Source organism: Strongylocentrotus purpuratus, unplaced genomic scaffold (genome assembly GCF_000002235.5).
Source record: "Strongylocentrotus purpuratus isolate Spur 01 unplaced genomic scaffold, Spur_5.0 spur5_scaffold_10, whole genome shotgun sequence".
NCBI lineage: Eukaryota > Metazoa > Echinodermata > Echinoidea > Camarodonta > Strongylocentrotidae > Strongylocentrotus > Strongylocentrotus purpuratus.
Window position 1 is genome coordinate 17,785,797 of NW_022145595.1, and position 17,526 is coordinate 17,803,322.

Here is a 17,526-nt window from a genome sequence, read left to right on the forward strand (position 1 = left end):
CTTTATAAAAAAAGCTGCATAAGTTGTAGGAGTGAGACATTCCAACAAGGTGTTAAACAGTATATCATGAATGTGTTTTAATGTTTTTCAGATCTCCTTCACTTGCAATAAGTTTGGTGATGCTCTTACCTCCGGTTGCGTTGATAAGAGCAATGATTCGACCGTCGGAAGACCATGCAGCTGTGACACCTGACGTCTTACGTGTTACAGACAGAAGTTTCTGATTCTCAACTGTCAAGTCTTCAACAATTACTATCCCTGTTCCTTTCAATTTCTTTCTATTGTAGATGACCTCTCTCCTCTTCCTGTAGGTTGTCAACTTGACAATTATGGGACGTGATCGGGCCTTCCTAGCTGATGAAGCATCAGTCGACGATGTACCTGGTGCTGATGGCTCACTGTTATCATGCAGCCTTCCTGTACGGTGAGTGCGATCTAGGTCTCTCACTGGATCCAAGGTTACACCAAGCTTGCGAGTGATGACGTCAGCTACAAGGGCATCTGTGTTTTCCCCTTTCTTTTCTTGCAGACCAAATATCCGGATATTTGATCGTCTAGAGTACTGTTCCATTGAGTTGATGGCAGATTCCATTCGGTTGATATCATGCTGTTGATGAACAATTGTTTCTTTCAGGTGTTTAACTTCATTCTCTTTCTCCTCAAGGTTCTTCAGGACATCAAACATATCTCCCTGGATTTTCTCAATTGAAGTAAGAAATTCACCCATTTTCTTATCAATAGCTTTACTAACAATGGCATCCAGGAGGTTAGTGAATTCATCATTCTTGACTAAGTCTCTTATTACCTGACTAGTTATAGCAGCTTGTTGTCTTGTATTAAGTGATGCAGCCATTGTGATGATAACGAAGTCCAATGTGCATTCAACTGATACAGGTGTGTAGAATGAAAAGAATTCACCTATTCCTTTGAATAGACCATCGGAATTTCAGTGTACATGTTTCAGTGTAGCTCTAATTCCAATGAGAACTGCACTCTCAGTTAAAAAAAACAACCCTATAAAAACCAGCACATGGGACCAGAAGATAAAAAGGAAGATCAGTTTGAAGATGTCTCACTTTTCAATCCAATATTCTCCAAGCTCAATCAAAGTTCTATACATCCTACATTCCAGCAGATATCTTCTATAAGAAGTTGTAGACAAAGATATGATAAAGAGCAGGATGACAGTCCAACATTTAGCTCTATATTTAGCAATTTTTCACTCCTATTTTCACTCCTAGATTTCCGAGCAGTATACCTCTTCCTTTTGTGAATGAAGTGACGAATTAAAGTCTAGTATTATTATTATCATTATTTTATCAGGCCTCCATCTCACTTCGCATACATAACTCGATTCACCAGTCCTTCTCGGGACTTCTCTCACGAAAGAAGAACTCTCTCATACATTTATCTACCTCTATCCGTACAATACCAATAATTCTCCACATGACAAAACAAAAATAATAACTCACTCTCACTCTCTTTCTTGTCTATCCCTTTTCAAACCCAAACAGTTCTATCAGGACTATCCGTATTGATGATAAATAATTATTCTAACAATACCGGTAAGTTACGAAGCAAAATGGTCGTTTCGTATAACCCTTGACTCTTGGCTGTAATTTATATCTTATGCAACATAATTAATTTCTTCACAGATCTGCTTGATACCAGTATCTGCGGGACACGCCCTGCCTATGCACCCGACCAATCCAGGATTGTTGGTGGTATCAATGCACTCCCAGGGGAATTCCCTTGGATTGGATCTTTGAGGGTCGATGATGGCTCCGATAGGGGTAGATTCTTCTGCGGCACTACTTTGATTACCTCACAATGGGTGCTCACGGCAGCCCATTGCGCGTAAGTATTACACAAGAATGTCCCTCTGTTCTAACACCCATATTTTTCAACATCCCTATATCCTATACCCCTTTAACCTAAAATCCATAAACATTAATACTTCATGAAAGTTCACCTTTATTGGTGATCAGGGGTGGCCGAGCGACTTCCAAAGTGGGGGGGCACCTAGAAAAAAGGGCACTTTCTGGAAAAAAGGGCACCTACAAAGGGAAATCTCAAAGCGAAAATATACAATTTGTTAGACATTGGTAAAAACCCCTACATTGTGATTACAATTATCAGGGATGATTTCAATATTTGTTCACTTTGTACACCAAAAAAGATACGGCTTATGCATCATGTTTTGCAGTTGGGTTTGATTGTCTAAAAATTTGCGAGCGAGGACAAATTTAAAGATGTGTGCTGTCGTAGTGCGAACAATGACACCTTATCAAGAGGAAAAACCCAATCCTATAGGGGTTAAAAGCACATTCTAATAACGGAAGACTGAAAAGACCTTTGATAAGTAACGCAAGTATATCATCTATACAGGCGTGTACGCAGGGGGGGGGTTGGGGTTAACCCCCCCCCCCCTTTTGATTTTTTTTTTGTTGTGTTGGTTATATTTAAACAATTTAAAAAAATGACTTTAAAAAAGATGACCTCTCCACCCCCCCCCCCCCTCCCCCCTCCCCAACGGAACAGAATGTCGATCCGTCAAATTTTTGGGGCCGAAAAGAATAACATTATTTACATAATAAATTACCGTCCGTGTCTTGGAAATACACCTGTATCTTTTTTTTTAATTAACCGTGTCTTAAATACCAGATTGGGTTAAAGTTGAATTTACACGGTAAATCATGAAATTAGAATTAGTACATCAGTAATTTCCTGAATTCACAAATAAATTGAGAAATCGTCACTACAGACTCACCAATCGGAAACTACAACCAAACTAGCCTATGTCCGAATTTCTGTTTGGACTCGGAGGAAACTTTGTCTGTCATCTTTAGTTATAAAAAACGAATTTGTTACTATCATTTGTGACAAGTTTACAAGCAAAAATCGGTGCCTTCAATTTCGCCTCGCCTCGTAGCGAAATAAAAGTTTTCTAACGTACTACCGTGTCTGCTAAAAAGCAAACAAAAGCAAAGCGGAGATTTACGGTATGTCATGTAAATATGTTTGAGTTGTTGCTTTCGTGTTTGATTGAATAAAATAAGTTTGTCATTGAAAGAAAGAAAAAAAATCATTTTAGTAATTGGCGTATGGGCTAAGTGCCTTCACACGTTCAATTACCGCAGGAATGACGCTGTCGAAGTGACGCATCGTGTGCATCGGTTATACCGTTAAAAATTGCTTTTTTATTAGGTTTGATTATAATATAACAACGAGGTGACAATGGCGCCTCGCGTGCAACGCGCATTATGGTTTAATCGCAATTATGCCACATTTTTTATATTTTCCTCCCAGAGGATCCTACATTGATCGGGTGATCTTCGGAGGCCTTCGGCTGTCAAATGAGTCCGAGTACGAAGTGAATGCCGAAGTGGCCGATATCATCATCCATCCCGACTACGACGCCGAGTCCAACGATAAGGACATCGCTCTACTGCGCCTGACTGAACCGGTGTCTTTCAGTGATTACGTCAGGCCAGCAATGTTAGCCTCATCGTCAAATGAATCGAGTGATTATCGTCGATGCCTCGTCGCTGGTTGGGGGGATACCTCTGAAGGGGGAGGTACGGCATTTTAATATTTGATTTTTTTTAACGTTGATGAGCCTATGTTCTAAAAAAGCCTACGTTCCAGCAATATGTATGTGACTGCATGCATTGATAAGTTTTGCGTAGACTGACCCATAGAGGAATTGGTTAATTTAGCAAGTGCTTGCGCGGCCTGTGTTGTACGCAGGGCGACACATGGGGTCGTCGGAACAGATGGATGTCGTGTGCCATATGTAATAGGAGCGCGGTCGGCAGGCGCGGATCCAGGGGGGCCGAGCGGGCCTCGCCCCCCTCCCTCCCCCCCCCCCCCCCCGCACAAAAAAGGAGAGAGAGAAGGAAAAGGAGGGAAAGGGAAAACAAAAGAAGAGGAAGAAGAAAAGAAAAGAGGGAAGAAGGAGATCGGGGGGCAAAAGGACTTGCCTTCCAGGCTCTGCCCCCTGGACCCCAGGCCAAATAGTGTCCTGCCAGTGTTACAAATAATAAGGTATCAAAAATGCTCATCTGACCGTAATTAAACGCCTAAAAGCCCTGAGCTTCCGGGGGCTCTGCCCCCTGGACCCAACCAAGAGCCCTTAGGCGGGCCCCTTGATACTCATCTGACCGTAATTGAGTGCCTAAATCCCTTGAGATTCCGGGGCTCCGCCCCCTGAACCCCAAGCCAATTAGTGACCTGCCACCGTAACAATTAGGTATCAAAATAATGCTCATCTGACCGTAATTAAATGCCTAAAACTCCTGAACTTCCGGGGCTCTGCCCACCTGGACACCGCCTAGGGCCCTAAGGCGGACCCCTGAATGCTAATCTGACCGTAAATTAAAACCTTAAACCCCTGAGCTTCCGGGGCGGACAAGGTATCAACATATGTTCATCTGACCGCAGGCGCGTAGCCAGGGGGGCGGTGGGGTGGTCCCCCCATAAACGCCGGCCCAAAATAGAGAGGAGTGAAAAGGAAGAGAAAATAGGAAGAAAAGGGAATAGACAAAGAACATTTTTGAAATTCAGACAAGGATTAATTTTCGCGAACGGTACAACGAATCGTCTTCTTTCTATAATAATTTAATGAAACGTTGAAGCTTCCGCGCTTCGCGCGGAAGGGGGGTGGGAATTAATTTAGACAAGGATTAAGAGTCGAGAACTGTACAACGAATCGTCTTCTTTCTCTAATGATTTAATGAAAAGTAAAAGCTTCCGCGCTTCGCGCGGTGAGGGGGGGGGGAACTGAATTTAGACGAGGATTAAAAGTCATAACGGTACAACGAATCGTCTTCTTTCTCTAATATTTTAATGAAACGTCGAAGCTTTCGCGTTTCGCGCGGGAGTCGGGGGGAACTGAATTTAGACAAGGATTAAGAGTCGAGAACGGTACAACGAATCGTCTTCTTTCTCTAATGATTAAATGAAACGTAAAAGCCTGGGGAAACTGAATTTAGACAATGATTAAGAGTCGATAACGACACAACGAATCGTCTTCTTTCTCTAATAATTTAATGAAACGTCGAAGCTTCCGCGCGGTAAGGGGGGGGGGGTGGGGAGGGGGAAACTGAATTTAGACAAGGATTAAGAGTCGAGAACGGTACACCGAATCGTCTTTTTTCTCTAATGATTTAATGAAACGTAAAAGCTCTCGCGCTTCTCGCGGGATGGGGGAAACATCATTCAGACGAGGATTATTTTTGGGAATGGTACAACGAATCGTCTTCTTTCTCTAATAATTTATTTAAATGTCAAAGCTTCCGCGCTTCGCGGAGGAGGGAGGGGGAAAACTCGCCCCTCCCTGCACCCACCCACCCCTAATTACGTCACTGCTGGTCACCATTACGTACCAATATTTGGCTCGCATAATTTCAAATTTGGGCCTCCCCCCCCCCCCCCCCTAAGAAATCCTGGATCCGCGCCTGGCGGTCGGAACGTATGGGGTAAAAGAGGACCGCATGGGTAAACCCATACCAGAGGAAGGGGAAGGGGAGTAAACTGAAACATAGGGATGGAAAAACATAGGGATGACGAAGAATAGGGGTATCAAAACGGGGGTTACGTAACTTAGGAATTTCAAACATAGGGTTGTCGAAACGTAGGGATGTCGAAATATAGGGTTGTCGAAACATACACTATGAACATGACTGACAAAGAAGGCGGACAAAATATACAGTTCCTCAGGTAGACAAAGGATCATCCCTTCACTGCTATTATGTACAAATATGTAAAACAGGTGTCACATGCATATTCACCTTTTTACATAATAGCAGTGAAGGGATGTTCCTTTGTCTACCTGAGGAACTGTATATTTTGTCCGCTTTCTTTGTCGTCATGTTCATAGTGATAGGGATGTTGAAACTTAATGTTGTCGAAACATAGCGGTTACGAAACATAGGAATGTCTGAACGTCGGGATTGCGAAAGATAGGGTTGTCGAAAAGTAAGGATGTCGAAACATAGGGATGATGAAACTTGAGGTGTCGAAACATAATGGTGACGAAACTTAGACATGTCGAAACATAGGGGCGTAGAATCATAGTTGTTATTGTAACCGACCTTTTTTTGAGTGGTAATGCAACATAAATACAAACAGTATCGTAATATGGAAACATGGATCATTTTATTTACTCATCAGAATGATCAAGAAGGCTAAGTTTATGAATTTTGTATACAGATATTTCGGAGACTTTACAAAAAGCGGTGGTAAACCTTCTGGACCAAGAATGGTGCAATTCCAACGTTTCTTACAACGGTACACTGACGGATAACATGATATGTGCTGGGTACGAACGAGGAATAATTGATACCTGTCAGGTAAAATAAATCGCAAATTACTATAATTCGTAAAAAAAAAGAGGGATAATTTTTCGCAGTCTCCTATGATATACATGAATAGCCGAGATCTAAGAACGAGGAGGTGACGGGAGATGTTGAAGAATGAAGAGTACGATGAGGAGGGAGTGGAGAGGAGGATAACAGTCAGCAACAACTTACATACACTCCAATTCAGTGAGAGACGAATGCACACATGACAAATTTCTATGTATGTTCAAAGTGACAAGGCGGAAGGAAGAGGATTGGGGAAAGTGAGGGGTAGAGGAGGGAAAGTGAGGGGTAGAGGAGGAAGAGAACGAGGAAGAAGTGGGTGGCAAAGAGAATAAATGTGACGAGGAAGAAGTGGATGAGGAGGGGACGAGGAGGAATGGGAGGAGAAGGAGTAGAGTAGAAAGAGGGGAGGAGGAAAACATTCTTTAATTCCAATAACATTGTTTACCATATGTCGCCAGGGCGACAGCGGTGGACCTTTGACCTGTGAAGGTGATGATGGTCGATGGCATCTGGTCGGAGCAACAAGCTTTGGAGTTGGATGTGCAAGACCACTCTTCCCGGGTGTCTATACCCGAATCTCACAGTTCCAAGATTTTATTACAGCTGTGGTTTTGGATGGTAAGTATATAGTCGGGGCTGTTAAAGGTATTACAAAGTTTTGGGAAATTTTGAAAAATGGGTGAATAGTGATTCTTTACAATTTTGATATATTTGGATGCCCCTGTAGATGTATTAAAATCACCAGAAATTTTAGCCCCTAAAACACTTCTGCTTTCGAGAAAAAATGAATATAAAGATTTACCGGTGCTCCCGGTAAATTTTGATAAATTTCAAATAGCTCCTACGGCCGTACAATAGTAGCTGCGACCATGAAAATCTCAGAGTATGTAGTTGTGGTATAAAATTTCCGAACGAGAATAGCTAATCGGTCGGTTTTAGTCAATAAACATTGTTTTATAGCTTAATTAATATCTTGACCTTGAGAGGGAGCTATTCAACATAAAGTGTTTATTATTTACAATTGCATAACTTTAGAGTCGATTTCGACCGCGAAAACGATCACTGCATATTGTAGGATCGTATTTGCTTCCAATATGTTCGTTTGTACCAAATTCATGACCCAATACCAAAACTTTGTATTACCTTTAAGGTTATATAGGGGATGTTTGGTGCAGATTCTTCTAAAAGCACCAAATTTGGCACAGAGGTAGCTTATCCCATACTATTATGATTTCTGCGGGCGCCAAAAAAGGCGTCCTCTGGGGCCGCCATATTGTGCAAATCCAAAATGGCCGCCATCTGAGTTACAGGTCAAGCGTAGTTCCAAAAGGAAAAAGGCTTGTATGATAATAGTTTATATATTTATGTAGTTTTCGGGGTCAGAGAAACTGATTATGATGTTCTTTTATCGATATGAGGTCTCCTTGGGGCTGCCATACTGGCCATACTGGTCAAATCCAAAATAGCCGCCATCATTATACAGGTCAAGTGTAGTTCCAAAAGGAAAAGAGCTAGAATGATAACAGTTTATATATTTATGGGGTTTTCGAGGTCAGAGAATCTGATTATGATGTGCTTCTATCAATTACAGGTCTCCTTGGGGCTGTCATGCTGATCAATTTGGTCAAATCCAAACTGGCCGCCACCTCTGAGTAAAAGGTCAAGTGTAGTTCCAAAAGGAAAAGGGCTAGTATTATAAAAGTATATATATATTAAGGGGGTTTTCGGGGTCAGAGAATCTGATTATGATGTGCTTCTATCAATTACAGGTCTCCTTGGGGCTGTCATGCTGATCAAATTGGTCAAATCCAAACTGGCCGCCATCCGGGATAAAGGTCAAGCGTAGTTCCAAAAGGAAAAGGGCTAGTATTATAAAAGTTGATAAATTCATGGGGTTTCCGGGGTCGGATAATCTGATTATCATGTTCTTTATCGATTTTATCCCACCAATCCTGCTCTATATAAGGCTACAATGAAGTCCATTTCCTGATTGAAGAAGATGAGGGAAGATGCGCCAAATTCTCACTTGAGTGGGTAAATTGAGCAACATCAGTCATAAATGAGGAAATGACAATGATTTGATCCTAAATTTATTCTTCCATCAGCATACTCACCGGGGATCTACGAAGTCGACCTTGACAACGGCGTTCCCACATCCATCGCGTCGCCGAACTACCCGATGAACTACGACACCAATGACGTCATCGTCTGGAAGATATCGGCCCCGGTCGGCCGCAGCGTAAGACTGGACGTCGTTGAACTTCTCCTAGAGACCAACTACGATTATCTGTACGTGGGCGATGGACTGTTTCCACAAAGTTCTACCGAGTTGGTGAGAATGACGAGTTATGTCGTCAGCAGGTCTGTGACTTCACATGGACGTCACATGTGGATGAGGTTTGTCAGTGATAAAACAATTACTTACGCTGGGTTTGAGGCTCAAGTGAACTCCGTGGATCCAAGAGGTAATTCTGTTACCCCCTGCAGAATATTTTTTTTCTTTACTCTCAAAGCTTGTCGGGAGATTTCATCATCTAACTTTGTATGGTTTTCTTCTAAATCGTAGGTAAAAAGGATGTATACTCATGATGATTTAAAAAGAAATATAACCTCGGTAGTCATAAAAGATATACCATCATAATATTTTTAATCGAAAATGTAAGGCATCATTTGCGTCTGGCTGACAGCTTATTAGGTGATACGTACGAAGTCTACGTATCACCTATTGATTTCGTCAAGATTTGTATTATTAGGTGATACGTACGAAGTATACGTATCACCTATTGATTTCGTCAAGAGTTTTTTATTTTTATTTCGTGATACCTACGAAGTCTACGTATCACGTATTGATTTCGTAAAGATTTTTATTTATTAGGTGATACGTAAGTAGACGTATCATCTTTTGATTTCGTCAAGATTTGTCTTATTATTATTCCTCGAATTTGTTCGCAAGATATCTCAAGACTGAATAGAGCCATTATCATGAAACTTGCCTTGATGATAGATCTTAGTCAAACTCGGCCGTCAGAGTGTAAAACGGTCTAACTCGAAAATTTGACTTTTTGAGGTAAATTCACTCTCCGGGTAATGTGAGGGTGCTCTTTCCAATGGTGCTATCGATAAAATCCAATCATGTCTTCTTTTAGAGATAATTTCAGCTATCTTGGTACTTTTTTTGTATTTTTCCTTAAGATTTGATGATAAAACGGTCTATCTTTGAGTTAGCCCATCGTCGGTAATATCGTTTGGAGGTAAAACGAGATATCTTTTACATAAACCTTTTAACCTTATTAACTGAGATTTTTTAATCATCGCTGTCAGATGGTTAAATGGTCTATCTTCGAGTTAGACCAGTTTACCTAAGTTAGCTCATTGTCGGTAATATCTTTTGGAGGTAAAACTAGCTATCTCTTACCATAGTATGGCAATAGTGTTTATGGATATACCATTTTACCATTTTATGATGTGTAGTGGGAGTGTATTCATGTGCTGTGGTTAAACGGTCTATCTGCACAAAATTCTCATCTATTTTATAATTAAAACCCCAAATAAGCACAAAATTCTTCAGTTATCAGTGTTTAATATGCTTCTTCTTGTCCCATTGCTAAAAATGGATTATACCCATCTCCTAAAAAAGCTCAAACCTCTAAACTTCAAAGTCATTTTTCTCAGAACAGCGATTTTCGAGATAGACCATTTTACCATCTGACGGCCGAACTTAGAACTACGTGACTTTTCATTTAGGCGCCATTTTGTGAAAATCAACTCATGATCATATCTTCATAACGGAAAGGAATTTCTCATTCATAATTAAAATGATTAAGGTCAATATCCGTCCAATCAATTTCAGGTCAATAAATGCGCGCAAACATGCGCGTACGCGTTTTTCCGCGCGTCAATGTGCGCGCAAAATGTTAAATTGCTCCAAATCATCTCAAATTAATTTTGTATACGTTTCATGCCATTATAAGCATTCTATAAAAAATCGCGCAAACGCGCATTTTCTTACCCTTCAATTTTTTAAAAAGGATATTCCTCATATTTTTTCGAACAATTTGATACCATGTTTATCTCTTTATTACTATTAATAACGGAATGAGCGTCTGTTCAATATAACTGTCCGTATGCGCGAGTTTTGTAATACATAGCATATACTCGCAAAAAATGCCTATAAAAAGTCCATTATAGCTCTTTTGGTGGAAAGGAACCCTAATTTTGTTTTCTTCATATTTAGATAGAGTATAAGTCGGAAATATGATTTCATGTCTCATTTCGCCATTAAGTATATTTCGACATTATCATATTGACCTTGGAACTCAAAATACGAATTTGCATATTATGACGTCAGCCTATTTACGGGAAATGATTGTATCTTTGCAAATATTGATAAATTTTCTTCTAAATGTTGATATGTTGTAGCCAAGAAAATTATCTACAAGATCAACGTACATTATTTATCATTTTAATGACATCATCATAGCAAAAATTTAAATTAAAGGCGACATGTCAGAATTTTCTTAGTTTGCGTGTTAGGCGTATTGGGGTGACTTTTTCTGATATCGTAATTTTACAATTCTCTATCGAATACTTGAAGGGGGCGTTATACCACTTTTAATCATGGTCATCGTCATTTAAAACCAAAAAAATCATCATCAATATCTTCATTATCGGCACACTTTCATGATACAAAAATAGCATACGTATCACCTAATTCGTCAAAGTGACGAATTAAAGTCTAGTTCTCCTTAGAACTATAAGCTCAATAAATATTAGCAACAGTCTTTTTCAAGACTACCAACAGTCCTTTTCAGGACTACACGCACACTCAAGAAAGAAGGATTACCGACAGTCCTTTTCAGGACTCCCCAACCCCCCCCCCCCCTCTCCCTCTCTCTTCTACTTGTGTGGATAGGGAATTCATTCTAAGACTGGTTTCTTTACAATATCGAAGTTGTTGACTTCGTGCCACCTCTCCCTCGCTCACCCTTAAACTTGAACGTAATAAATTAATTAATCGATTGATTGATTGGTCCGATCGGTTGGATGGTCGGTAGATTGATTGATTGATTATTTAGTTGATCGGTTCATTAATTGATTGATTGGTTGATTGATTGGGTGATTGATTGATTAAGTGTATGATTGATTGATCGATTGGTTGATTGAGGTTATTTTTTAAAGATACACTGTCGCTCATATAGTTGGATTTTTTTTTTTACCCCAATTTATGGAATTATTTTGACAATGATTTATTCCTAACAGATCTAATAATAGTATACATTCTCAGATTGTATTGAATAATAATTTGCCAGTGTTTATTTTGCGTGACTGCCAAAGGATGTGTATGATACTATGCTTATCAACTAAGGGACCTACGCTCCTAAGCCATAAATGACAGTAATGAGGATTAATGCCCCACAAAAGGGCACTAATATGGCACATCGACATGGTTTTTATCCTAGGGCCTCATAGTTACGAGGCCATTGCTTTGCCACTGAATCATGACTGTAAGCAACGGGGGCTAGGGTAGGGGACAGTTCACACAAACAAAAAATAAAAAATAAAATGCAATAAGTTATCAATAATTCATTGCATTTTACCCCGGTCCCCGACATAAAAAATCCTCTGTAAGTCCATGCATTGTGGCTCAAGGCATGGGCATATTATTTTGTTCTTATATGTGATTATGCACTTACAGTACCAGTGATGCTCTCGAGAAGCTGAAGCGCCTGAAAGGAGATGAAATCATTTACAAACTCCACACACTCTTACAGGAGCTAAAGACTTTTTAAAATGTACAGGCGAGGAGGCAAGCAGATCGGCTATTAAAGTAAATGTGCAAGGGAGCACACACACACACGCATGCACACGCACACACACACACACAAATATTTGGGTATTAAATCTTACTCAAATAGGGAAATAAACTTTGACACGAATGCATTAACTCATTTAATTGAGATTGATAACGCACAGTAATGAGTTTTGTTAATTTGACATTATAGTGACATGAGTATTTTAAATATCGTTTGTAAATATCTTAATTTGTCATTAATTTCTTTTGTAACACAGCATTTGTATTTTGGGGGAAAGTTTGTACATGTTATGATTTGTTTTCTTAATAAACACATAAATAAAAAAAATTAAAAAAATAAAAAAATTAGTATTTTGAAATAGTGAGTCTAATGTTGTGAGTAAATCGCTCCAACTCAACTAGTGTCTAATGCTTCAATTGCTCGGTCAGTCAGGTTATTATGCTCATCACATGTGATTAAATGGCAAATGAGTAATCTAAATTAGTGAGATATTTAACCAAATGTTGTGAGTGAATTGCGATTTGAAATACAAATAAATATAGCCTTGCTTATGGGCCTCGCGATTGCAGGACTTCGCTCGCGCGCTGCCTCGCCATGCACTCCATACACTTCGGTCGTGAACAAGAAGAGCTTCAAAATTTCAGCACTAGATCTAGATTCTTTATCTAATCAGTAGCCTTAACTTGTTTCAGAAAAAGTCTGAATAAAATTTAAGGGATCCACTTCAGTAATATTACTACTAACTGATTCAAAATTTAAAAAAATCAAATATACTTACACTTATTCTGTGGCTCGTCGGCCGCTAAAAGTGTGACGATCGGGTACCTACGTGTGAAAATTGAGTGTATATTCAACAATAATGTGTACTCGTCCATGATCTAACATCGTTTATCCATTAATGAATGAACCTGCATTCAATCAGCAGATGTATGAGATTTATTGTATTATAACCAAAGCTCCTTCTCTCCTCTTTCCTTTTTTTATCTGCAAGTCACTCTTTTTTTCTTTTTCTTTTTATTGTTGTATCTAAGTTGAGGGCTGCGGGCACGTCAGGTTATTTTGCTTATTTCTGTAGCCCTCCTGCATCTAATGTATGTTAATTATGCATTCAATATATTTGTTTTTTTTTCGTTTATTATCTGAATAAAATCATATACACTTCAAATATTGTATCAAACCATATATTATGTTCATGAAAATGTATAATGAAAAAAAGAAAAAAGATGTAGAAACCAATAAATCAAATCAAATCGAATAAAATCACGAACGCGTACGAATATTCATCAGCGAAATATTTAAGCGCATGATACACAAAGAGTAAGATAGCTCCTATGACGAGTACAGCTTCGAAGAGACTTAGGTTGTTGTTGTTGTTTTTTTACTCATCCAACGAAGAACGAGTCTGTGACATATTAGGGAGCAAAAAGCCAATCTACACAATTGTGAATATTTTTACTCATTCGGTCACTAAAGTTGGAGAATACTCATCCAATATTAACTTACATGTACTTTAATGAGTAAAAATACTCATCGAGAAGATAATCGGGTCACATAGTCGTTTTAAATATCATGTGTGTAAAATTTCACTAAGAGAAAAGTGGTGTATTCACCAAATGTGTAAAATAATGCATTTATTAGATATATTCTCTCGACTGAATGAGTGGGCTACGATTTTTACTCACCATACTTAGTTCCGTTTTTGTGTGTGCAGCAATGGAGCGGTAGACCCATGTAGAGTTTCGCATTTTGAAAATTGATAAATGGTTTGATATTAATTTCTTCTTTATGTAATGAAAACAATTAACGAAAACTTGGGAGAAATATGGTAGAGGAATTAAGCGAGGGAACCCAAATATTATATTTCTTTTCCAAAAATCGAAGTATTTTAAATAAGTATGCCCTGATTGGAGAACTTTAGATCAATCATACAAACACTGCCCTCAGCTCATGATACTGTATGTTTACTATGATATAAATTATTATTGTTATTATTATTATTATTATTATTATTATACCTATTATTACTATATACTTCCCCAGATTGTTCAGGTCTGTTTTTTCCGTTTGGATTAAATGAAGGGGACGAATTCCTACCAGCCAACGATGATGGTTCAACAAACGAGCTACCGATTTCCGTCGCCTTCCCGTTCTTCGATCACGACCATACTAGTCTTTTTGTAAGTCCCTCGTTGCTTGAACCAAAATATTTTGTTTAAAAGAAATCTGTCGAACCCGTTACTTGATATCACATTTAGGAACACATATCATAGATAAGATTTACGTCACATTTTGGTACATAATCATCTGGACACAATCGATGTCCCATAAACATGATAAAGATATCGAAGGCTAACAATTCTTAAACTTATTTTAAATTTTAAAAGGAAATACAAGTTTTAAATAATCCCAGCGTATTTTACATCCGGGACTTGCTGCGATTGCTACCGCCTAGTGCAGTCAAAGGACTAAGGCATCGTCAACAACTCCTACGTTCGCCCCCCCCCCTCTCTCTCTCTCTCTCTCTATGTGTGTGTCTGCGTGCGAGTGCGTGTGTGTATATCAGTATGACCGGATTAATCTGTTTTCTTTTTAATTATTATATCACCGTTCGTCTTTTTCAACTTTCCAGATGAATTGGCCAGATTTATACTTACTACCGCCTTCACTATCTGTCTCCCCATTTCTTTGTTTTCGTTTATTTGCTTTCCTTCTCATTCTCTCTATGATATCCCATCGTTGTCACTAAAATTTACTACTAATCACTTTCATATACATGTTGATGCAGGTCAACAATAACGGTGTAATCTCGTTCTTGGAAAGAGTTCCTCAATATACCCCCGATCCGTTTCCACTCGCTGATGGCCGACGGCTTTTGACTCCATTCTGGGCTGATGTCGACACGACTAATGGTGGGACTCTATCCTATCGACAAGTCTTACGATTCGCCCAAAACGACGCCACATTCCTCGAAGCTGATGGAGTGATAAGAGCACAATTTGTTGACATGAGAGATTTTGTGTCGTCATGGATGTACATCGCGACCTGGGACAGAGTAGCTTTCTTCCTTGCTTCTGATACCTCTATCGTAAGTAATAATCTATTGATCGCCGCTGACCCTATTCATATTGATCATCTGTCGCCACTGCATTATAGATTTCTGGTACTGTGTCATGTTATGGCAATGTAATTAAAAAAAATACCCCGACGAATTTCCACGAGAATAAAACAAAATCGGTTTTTTCATGTCACATCTTGCATCAACTAGACGACATTCGCCTTTCGGAAGTCATGTCGGCCAATTTGCAAACACGATAAAAGGATTACAGCAGATATTAGACCCAAGTGCAAACCTCCTGGAAATCAAGCTGATCAAAAATGTGACAATGTGTAAAACACGTCTTTATCTTTCACTAAAATTAATAACAATTGATAGTCATTTTATTCACCATCCTATCGTGCTATCCGTTTTGGTTTAATGAAATATCATTTAATATTCATATCAAGATAATTTTGATATTTAACTTCAGAGGAATTCTTTTCAAGCTGTGATGGTGACAGATGGCCGATATTCCTTCGCCATCTTTAATTACGGTGATATCAACTGGACAACAGGAGCTGCCAGTGGTGGTGATAGTGATACTGGTCTTGGTGGTACCCCGGCTCAGGTAAATCATTAAATCGTTTGGTTTGTAGCTCCCTCTTTTTATAAAATGGATACACGCTTATAAATACGAGCTCATGTATTACAGTTGCCCCTCCCAATTCTATAAAATAACACATCAGTCAAACCGCCAAACCGACTCCAAGTCGAGTCCAGACCGAGTACTCCTCCAACATTTGGTGTAATGTCATTTTTTGGTCAGTTTGATGTTGGTCACGTCGGTTGTGACTTTGGTACTAGGGTCTTAATTTTGAAAGATCCTTTTCACAATTTTGGTTTTAGTTTAGTCAGGAAGGCAAGAGGCTGAAGTGAACTGTGATGACCGTGATGCTCGGGTGCAAGTTATGATGCACTGCTGGAACATAAAACCCGTTCAAATGCTATGCTGCATGTACAGTATCAATACAAGGGAATAGACATACATGTTATAATCGTTACCTTAAAAAAGAGAACAGGAGGAAAATCAAACCTAGTGTAGATCTCAATCGGTACTATTTAAACAAAAATCTGAATCTGTTTGGTGTATTTCCAACCAAAAAAAAGAAAAAACTTTGCAGTGGCTTAGAGTCAGAAGTATGTCAATTCAGTTTATCATCAAATAGAAACAATTAAAGATTTTCACTCTTTCTTTTGTATTTTCTTTTTTTGGTCGGGGGGGGGGGGTAATATGACATGAAATGAGACGAAATCAAACATGAATCGAACCCGTATCAAGTTACATTTGTTTGGAAGTATTGTTTCAAATTTTACATTCTTGACTCTAAGGTTGGATTCAACGCTGGTGACGGAAAGATCTCTTACAGCGTCCCTGGATCTCGGACAGCGGCCGTCGTCGATATCGAAACGACATCGAACATCGGTGTACCTGGAAGATGGGTGTTCAGAACGGACAACTCCAACATCGAAGGATTAGAATGTACAACCTCCGGTGTGTAAACAATCAACAACATTCTTGCTATTGCTGACGTAATAATCATCATCATCATCATAACTTTCCTTTTACTTTTACAAGGGGTTATTTACTTTCGGGTCATGATGACACCCCTTCTCTCCTTTTCTTCTTGTCTCGAGAAACTTCCCCATTTTAACTAACCTTACTGCTTTCTTTCTTCACCATTTCTTTCCAAGAAAATTTCCGTCTTCCTTTGCCCTTTGTGCCATCCACTTCCAGATCCCACGCTCTTTTCACACGTTCATCGTTCTCTTTCCTCAACTCATGATTCATTCATCTCAATCCATTCCTCTTTACCACTTCCACCTCAGTTTATCCCAGATCCAACCATTCCATGTACTCATTTGTGTTCTTGCTATCGGACAGCTTTACACTAAACATCAATAAAGTTAGATTTAGTTCCTTTGTTTCTTTTTTATATCAGCATGTCACATTTCCTTTGAAATACTTTTACGTTTATTCCCTATAAAAAAAAAAATTATCAGGATTTTATAACGTATCATAGATTCGGTCAATTAGAAGATATCTAAAATGATTATGTTTTAGTCATCTCTTGATTTGTAATTCAAAACCTGGTCAAATGACAAGGTTTTGTGTGGAGGTGCGTAGGCAAGTGAGTGTGTTTAGTGCGTGGGTGGGTGTGCGCGTGTGTGTCCTTCTCTCTCTCTCTATCTCTCTCTCTCTCTCTCTATCCGCGTGAACTTAAGTACACATAGGAGCGTACTATCAGTA

General features: G+C 39.2%; 2 protein-coding genes across 2 annotated transcripts in view; both read left to right on the forward strand.

Annotated features, from left to right (window-relative positions):
* Positions 1-1,030: 1,030 nt before the first annotated feature.
* Positions 1,031-3,505, forward strand: LOC115921566 (transmembrane protease serine 2-like; the record flags this gene model as incomplete). The annotated part of the gene is made up of 3 exons (XM_030979125.1): positions 1,031-1,109; positions 1,656-1,857; positions 3,310-3,505. Coding segments are annotated over exons 1-3 (477 nt in total), but the record flags the coding sequence as incomplete, so codon positions are not given.
* Positions 3,506-3,523: 18 nt separating this feature from the next.
* The window catches only part of LOC105443819 (sushi domain-containing protein 2-like), a 37,401-nt gene continuing 23,398 nt past the window's right edge, over positions 3,524-17,526 (forward strand). The window contains exons 1-8 of the mRNA XM_030979126.1: positions 3,524-3,578; positions 6,214-6,353; positions 6,827-6,986; positions 8,474-8,833; positions 14,222-14,358; positions 14,967-15,266; positions 15,709-15,846; positions 16,608-16,770. Of these exons, the coding sequence (XP_030834986.1) occupies positions 6,309-6,353; positions 6,827-6,986; positions 8,474-8,833; positions 14,222-14,358; positions 14,967-15,266; positions 15,709-15,846; positions 16,608-16,770 (1,303 nt within the window). The 5' untranslated portion in view covers positions 3,524-3,578; positions 6,214-6,308. The remainder of the gene's footprint in view (positions 3,579-6,213; positions 6,354-6,826; positions 6,987-8,473; positions 8,834-14,221; positions 14,359-14,966; positions 15,267-15,708; positions 15,847-16,607; positions 16,771-17,526) is intronic.